The 8177-nt window shown below is 42.9% G+C and overlaps 1 protein-coding gene across 1 annotated transcript in view; it reads left to right on the forward strand.

Annotated features, from left to right (window-relative positions):
- The window catches only part of DUSP26 (dual specificity phosphatase 26), a 70214-nt gene extending 62242 nt beyond the window's left edge, over window positions 1-7972 (forward strand). The window contains exon 4 of the mRNA XM_073653560.1: window positions 6978-7972. Within this exon, the coding sequence (XP_073509661.1) occupies window positions 6978-7171 (194 nt within the window). The 3' untranslated portion in view covers window positions 7172-7972. The remainder of the gene's footprint in view (window positions 1-6977) is intronic.
- Window positions 7973-8177: the final 205 nt, after the last annotated feature.

Here is an 8177-nt window from a genome sequence, read left to right on the forward strand (position 1 = left end):
TGCTGTAGTGCTACAGTATATATAGATGCACATACACAAACCATATACCATTTCATGCGGCTTTTGTCAGATTTTGATGCGGTCTGCAGCAGATTTCCCTCTTCCACGTGACACGGAAAAATCTGCTGTGATTCTGCACAAAAAATCCACATCATTGGGATGCGGATTTTGATGCAGATTGGCTGCTGATTTTTTCCCTGTGGAAAATCAGCAGCAAATCTAGTGCATGGGATCGGGTGGACTAGACTTACAGCATGTGTTGGAGGCATTACATTGAACTGACAGTAAATGGTGCAGTTCCATCAGTGCATAGTTAATGTTATGTGTTGTAACTTGTTATGTATGGTTCTCCCTGCTCTCTACTATGATATGCACTTTAAGTTCTCCAGTGTGAGTTCCTATTCTATCCTGATAAGGTATATAAAGTGAACTTGGAACACCTCCAACAAAAAAATAAGTTTTCTAATTTTGACAACAATGGAAGACCAATTGTATGATCAGCTTCTGAGATTCTACACTGCAACAGAACAAAAGTAACCCCAGTGGATCTACGATCTACCTCAAGAGAAACGTTCAAATGCCAAGTCCCAGTTTAGACAAACGTCTAAGCCATATCGAGCAGAGAAAGGGATTATTTACTATGGAAAAAAGGAGGTTCTCATTAAAAGCCGACTTCCAAATATCCTGAAGGCCTGTCACGACAATCCAACTTCTGGTGGCCATTTTGGCAGAGATAAAACATTTGCCAAAATTTCTAACCGTTATTACTGGAAGGTAATGAAGAACGATGTTCACCAACATGTCAAAGCCTGTCAAAAATGTTTTGTCACAAGTCCCAAAATCAGCAAAGAAGCTCCACCACTCAACAGTATACCAGTGCCTGGAAAAGTATGGAGCTTAGTTGGGACTGATATGATCGATCCTCTTCAGGAAACATCAAACGGCAACAAATATATAGTTGCTGTCACTGATCATTTCTCAAAGTGGACTGAAGCAACAGCGTTTCCAGACAAGAGTGCCATGTCAGTAGCAAAATTTTGTATACCATTATTTGCCGTTTAGGCTGTATGGACACTTTGATTAGCGACCAGGGAAGAGAGTTTGTGAACTCGATCATCAACAACCTTATGGATCATTTTCAAACAGATCACCGCATTTCATCTGCCTACCACCCACAAACAAATGGCCAGCGGGAACGTGACAATCGAACACTGAAAGAATCTCTTAGCAAGCTTGTCAATGACCAAGGAACCAACTGGGACAAGTTCATCCCTGGTGTTTTGTTTGCCTATCACACATCTGTGCATGCCTCAACCAAGTGCACTCCATTTGAGGTCATGTATGGACGAAAGGCTAAGCTTCCTATTGACCTCAATCCATCAGCAAATGACACTATGGATGTCATGTCTCTTTCAGATGATGCCAACCCTGATGTGCTAAATACACTCACAACCATTCATAACAGGATCCACTCAAATGTGAGTACCAACATCTATTCTGCTCAGGAACACCAAAAGTGTGCCTTTGATCGCCGACACAACAGCAACAAAGAAATCACTGCTGGCACCATTGTTTATATCAAGAATCAATGTCGTTTTCATCGCATGGGTTCAAAGATGGAACCACGCTGTGTTGGGCCCTACTTAGTTGTGGAATCCTTAACCAAGGGACGAGTAAAACTTAAGAACAATAAGACTGGCAAGATACTAAGCAACACCTACCATGCCAGCAACCTTAAGATTTGCCAGGATGAAGAGACTTCTCTACCACCCCAGTCCCCTGATGACTGTCCCAGTGACTCTGCCACACAGAAACACAAGCAAAGCAAGACTTTCAACCCAATACCAAGTTCAGGAAGGAAGTATCTTACCACCACTCTTGACCTTATGTTTAGTAGGGTTGTGTACTTTGGATGCACAAGAGATCTTGGACAACCACGGCATACATATAAAACCAAAGGTGATGGGAACTGCTACTTTTGGGCCATCAGGTATATCCTGACAGGAACAGAGGACAACTACTCTCTTCTCAGAGCTAAAGTCATCCACCACATGAAAACTGACTTGTCCAAAAATCTACAGGGCTACTTTAATCAAGATCTGAATGAATATGTCAACACCTCTGGCATCTCTCGTGATGGAGTCTGGGCAACTGATGCAGAAATCATGGCCACAGCAAATCTGTTGAGTTGTGACATCGTCATCCACATAAAAGTCAGTGACACCATGGATTGGTTGACCTATCCCGCAAGCTTCAATCTGCAGTCAACAACAGAACATGCACTTTATCTTGAAAACAAGCATGATCATCATGTTGTTATCAGTGTTTACTAATCATTTTAATGTTGTTATCAGTGTTTACCTTTGAACGTTTATATTGTAGTGTCCTGTCACCAGCCATGTGTACGATAATCGGCCGAAAGCCTCTCTGGAACCAATAGTCGCCCCATGTAAAGGTACATTTATAAGTTGAAGTTTCAGAATGTTATGACTTTTATTATATCCTGAACAGTCAAGTTTTTTATGAACTGTCAAGGTTTTCTGGTTGAAGTAAAAAAAAGTCTGTGTGTTTAGAGATTGAAACGAAACAATAAAATGTTGAAAAATTGTTTTCTGGTTGAAGTAACAAAAGTCAGTGTGTTTAGAGTTTTAAACAATAAAATGTTGAAAAATTATGTAATTCTTGAGTATATCACTCAATGGTGCTCATAAACGTGAAAAATCTGATCTTTAATATGCTTTAATCATTAATATACTTAAGAATGGGGCCCCAGACATCGCACAAGGGCCCCAGACATCACACAGGGGCCCCAGACATCACACATCGCACAGGGGCCCCAGACATCGCACAGGATTGAGTGATATACTCAAGAATGGGGCCACAGACATCGCACAGGGGTTCCCAAACAGCGCACAGGGGCCCCAGACAGCACACAGGGGGTCTCTTTTCCTCCTTGCGCGCTGTCTCTTTTCCCCCTTGCGCACTGTCTCTCTTCTCCCTTGCGTGCTGTCTCTTCCCCCCTTGCGCGCTGTCTGGGGCCCCATGCGCTGCCTGGGGCCCCGTTATTGAGTATATCACTCAATGGTTCTCAAAAGCCTGAAAAATCTGATCTACAGCAGCTGGGGTATATTCTGACCTGGAGGGGTATAATCTGGCCTAGGCCAATTTATACCCCGGGGTATGATCTGGCCTAGGCCACTTTAACCCCAGGTATATTCTGGGCGGGGGGTTAATCTAGCCTGTTACACCAGGACCAGTGACTATGTATATGTTAGACATACCCCCGGCCATTCAGCGCCACATCTCTCCATTCACTTGTATGGAGCAAGAACACGCCCCGTCTAGTGATGTGGGTGGCCAGTGGGCGTGTTCGACTAGAAGGTGCAGCCTCGCACAATGCAAGTGTATGGATAGCGAGGCCATGCCCACTGGCCGGGGGTATGTATAACTCATACTTGAACATACCCTCCGTTACCAGGTCTAATACCGGTGAATCCCCGCAGCGCACAGTGCGTACGCTGGGGGTAATCATAAGTCTGCAGTCACACAGAGTGAATGCAGGCTTATCACTTTCACTGAATTTTATAATGTTGAGATGTGAATAATAAAAAACACATTTTGCCACAAAACTGCTATTTTAGCCCCAATTTTTTTATTTTCACAAGGGTAACAAGAAAAAATGGACAGCAAAATTTGTTGTGCAATTTCTCCTGAGTACGCCAAAACCCATATGTGGTGGAAAACTACTGTCTGGGAGCACAGCAGGGCTTGGAAGAGGAGTGCCATTTGACTTTTGGAATGCAAAATTGGCTGGAATCTATAGCGGACGCCATGTCGCGTTTGGAGAGCCCCTGATGTGCCTAAACAGTAGAAACCTACCACAAGTGACCCCATTTTGGAAACTACACCCCTTGAGGAATCCATATGCTGTGGTGATGACCATCTTGATACCACAGGTGCCTCACAGAATTTTAAAATATTGGGACGTGAGAATGAAGTGTTACACTTTTTTCATGAAAAAGTTGGTTTAGCCTCAAATTTCTCATTTTCACAAGAGTAAAAGGAGAAAATGGACATCACAGTCAATTGTGCAATTTCTCTTGAGTACGCTGATATTCCATATGTGGTCGGAAAATGCATTTTAGCCACAATGCAAAGCTTAGAAGGGAAAGAGCCCATATTGGAGAGCAGATTTTGCTGGAATGGTTTGTGGGTGAAATGTCACATTGTCAGAGCCCCTGAGGTGCCAGAACAGCAGAACCCCCCAAAAGTGACCGCATTTTACAACCTACTCCTCTGAATGAATTCATCTAGTGGTGCAGTGAGAATACTGACACCACAGCTGTTCCATAGAAATTGATACCATTGGGTGGTGAAGAAAAAATAATTACCACTTTTGTACCACAAATGTTATTTTAACCTCAGATTTTACATGGGAAAATAGGTATATAAGGGGAATTCTGTTGTTCTGACACTTTTCAGAGCCACTAATTGCCACAACAGAATGCCTCCTGAAGTGACCCCATTTTGGAAATGACACCCCTCTGGGAATTTATCTATGGGTTTAGTGACCATTTTAACTCCATGGATGATTTTCAAAAACTAGCACAGAGTGGAAGGTTTAGATTCTGGAGAACTATCCCCCCTCCCACCCCTGGAAATTGTTAAGTGATCTCTACTCTAATGTAGCATTCACTAAATAAACCAAAGGCTTGAGTGACAAAATGGGATACATTTTTACAGTTTAAAAACGTGGTTCTGTGTGGAATAATTTAAAGCAGTCAGTGAGGCATAAGGCTGGTAATGATGGGCATTGTGGGCAATAATAGCGGGTATCATGCCTCATTCGTCTCTTGGAACATACACAGCATCTTCTCTGGGGTTCTTTCTTGTTTCTGTTGCTGGAATGAGTACAATAAAATGTCGCTCAGTGAGTATTTTCACATCTTGAGATTCTAATAGATGAGCGAGGCTAACATCAAAAACAAGATTTTCAATAACCTTTTCCTGATAATCAAGGAAAGTATCTGAATTTCCTGTTTTTTGTATAACACAAAAGAATTGTATGTGTCCACTGGAATCAAAAAAATGACTAACTTTTTATACCAGGTATATGATTTTCTTGATACCTGGTATGGCTGTAGAACCTGATCTGCAAGGTCTAACCCTAACTTCAGCCTAAAGGCCCCGTCACACTAAGTGAGATCGCTAGCGAGATCGCTGCTGAGTCACAAGTTTTGTGACTCAACAGCGACCTCAGTAGCGATCTCGCTACGTTTGACACTTAGCAGCAACCAGGCCCCTGCTGTGAGATCTCTGGTCGTGTCGGAATGGTCTAGACATTTCTTTGATCGTTGAGGTCCCTCTGGGTAGCATGCATCGGTGTGTTTGACACCTTACCAATGACCTTGTTGACGACTCAGACACAGAAACACATAGGCGTGCATCGTTATACAGATCGTTACGGGTCGCCGCATCGTTGCTGCGTCGTTGGGAAGATCTGACTGTTTGACATCTCACCAGCAACCACATAACGACGAAGCAACGCTCCCTGACAGGTCATATCGTTGTCGGGATCGCTGTAGCGTCGCTAAGTGTGACGGGGCTTTAACCCTAACTTTCTTTTTCTGTTTGTTTTACTTTAGAGGAAATTGCTGACTGACACAGCTTTTGTCAGCAGCGCTTGTCACACTGTTTCTCTTCTGATTTCTCACTGACAGGAGATCAGAGGAGAAACAGCGTTTTTATGAGGCAGATCACCCGGGAAAGTTTGTTGGTACAACAAAATTCCCAGTGATCGCTCTCATTGGCTGGCGTAACGCTGATGTCATCAGGTCCTGAACCAATCAGGGGTCACAGCCAGTGTTCTGCATTGGGATCCCCGCGTTATAAAGGTGGGGGTCCTGATCAGAACAAAACCAGCTGTCACTATCTACTAGATGCCGCGATCGCTATTGATCGCAGCATCTAGAAGATAGGAACGAGTTAATATCATGGGGATCTGATCCAATCAGGTTCCTATGATGTCACCTGTCAGCTATCGCTCTGCACCGGAATCGCAGCGCTTGCAGGACCCTGGGGGTCCTGAGCACTGCGAAACCGCCAACCGTTGATAAATGTCAGGGCTGCACTGTGCCGCCGACGTTTATCTACAGTGGGTGGTCGAGAACCGGTTAACACACGTTTCGCAGAATGCTTCATCAGAAAGGGTGCGCCAAGCAAAGCAGTGCACAATATTTAAATGGTCAAACAGCCAATCCCGTAGGACATCACATGTGCATAATTATAGTATCTGTATAAGACAACCAGATTGGTTGTCAGAAACGACCTAATCATTGAAGCCATGTAAGTATACAGCTGAGGAGAAAAATATATATTTTTTATATATATTCTCTATATATTTATAACAGCAAGGTGTCAGAGCTCCATTGAAGCCTCCGTGCCAGAGCACGCCAGAGTGCGGCGTCTAAGCCCCCCGCCGACCCGCCACCCCATGTGAGCCATATCCGTAAGACCGGAATTGCATCACGGAGGGAGGAGGAGTCAGACGGGCTGCCGGAGAGGGCATGTTACCTCGGCAACCATGGCGCCGAGACCTTAGAGAGCACATAGCTGCGGGGGAATGTACAGCCACTCAGAGGTCTAAATGGGGTTGTTAGAGGTCCTGATCACCATCCGGAGCAGAGCAAGAGTTATCACATAGACGCCTTGAGTCAATGGGGAAGGATATATCTGCCTAGGTCAATACCCATATGGAGGTATTGGAGTCAATAACGTATAATATAATACCTAGCAAAGCAATGATATATATAAATATATATATATATATATATATATATATATATATATATAGTGAGAACCTGCAGATTAGCCCCATCTCTGCAGATTAATAGCATTTTTTCACATTTCAGTGTGGGATATAATTCACACTATTATAATTGTTTGCTAAAAAAATTATATTTTTCTTTCTTTGCTAGGCAAAATTTTGGTTCATTGTGCTGTGGGGGTGAGCAGATCGGCCACGCTGGTGCTTGCATATCTCATGATTTACCATCACATGACTTTGGTTGAAGCTATTAACACAGTGAAAGAGCGAAGAGGAATCATCCCTAATCGTGGATTTCTTCGTCAGTTACTAGAGCTAGACAACACCTTGAGGGGAATGCGTTAACAGACTGCTATAAATGTATTCCAACCAGCTACCAAGTTTCATTTGCTCCTTAGGGAAAATCCTATTATATATTCCAGGACTAACAACTTCTTTTTGTTCCATCATGTTGTAAGATAGGCATTTATTAGCATTGTTGAGAAAAGAAAAATATTTTAAAAATAGCAAAGTTTGAAGTTCTCCACAATTTGCTAGTTAATTTTAATAAGAAAAAAAGTAAACCAAAATGTAACACACTTACCATACTTATTCTTCTGCCATAGATACCCTCCTGCCCTCAATTTTTCCTGTTTATTTTTCTTTCACAAAAACATGGTATTCAAACGTCTAGATATGAGCGGATCTTTGGAAATTCGACAATTTAGCAAAATTATCCCCAAATATTTAATTTGCGTTGAATAAATTGAAACGAATCTCAATAATGGATATTGCTCGGAAAATACATGGGAGGGAGAGGAGAGAGAGAACCCCACTGACCATAAAAGCTTATACTTTAAGGCCTACTTCACACGTCAGTTTTTAACCAGTACTGGTGCCATCCGTGTGTCCGTTTTTACCATCGGTGTCGTCTTCAGTGTTTTTTTCTGGTTTGGATAAAGAAAGAATTAAATTACAAAGCTTCTTCTATATTTTGCGATGTTAAACACGTACAGCACACGGATGACACGTGGATGCCAACTGAGTGCTGTACGAGTTTTTCACGGACCCATTGACTTGTATTGGCCCTTGTCATTTGTGCTGTCTAGTGTTGAGTGAGTATGTTCTATTAACCCTTTCGCCGAGTATGCTCAGGCCGAGCTCCGAGTATTTACAGCTGCTCGGTGATATGTTTGAATCGCTCCCATGTGCATGATTTGCGACTGTTTGACAGCTTTATTACATGTGAGGAATGTCTATTTCTTACACATTCCTCACATGTAATAAAGCTGTCAAACAGTTGCAAATCATGCACACGGGAGCGATTCAAACACATCACCGAGCAGCTGTAAATACTCAGAGCTCGGCCCGA

Source organism: Phyllobates terribilis, unplaced genomic scaffold (assembly GCF_046119375.1).
Source record: "Phyllobates terribilis strain yellow unplaced genomic scaffold, ASM4611937v1 Scaffold_11__3_contigs__length_659146591, whole genome shotgun sequence".
Taxonomy (NCBI): Eukaryota; Metazoa; Chordata; class Amphibia; order Anura; family Dendrobatidae; genus Phyllobates; species Phyllobates terribilis.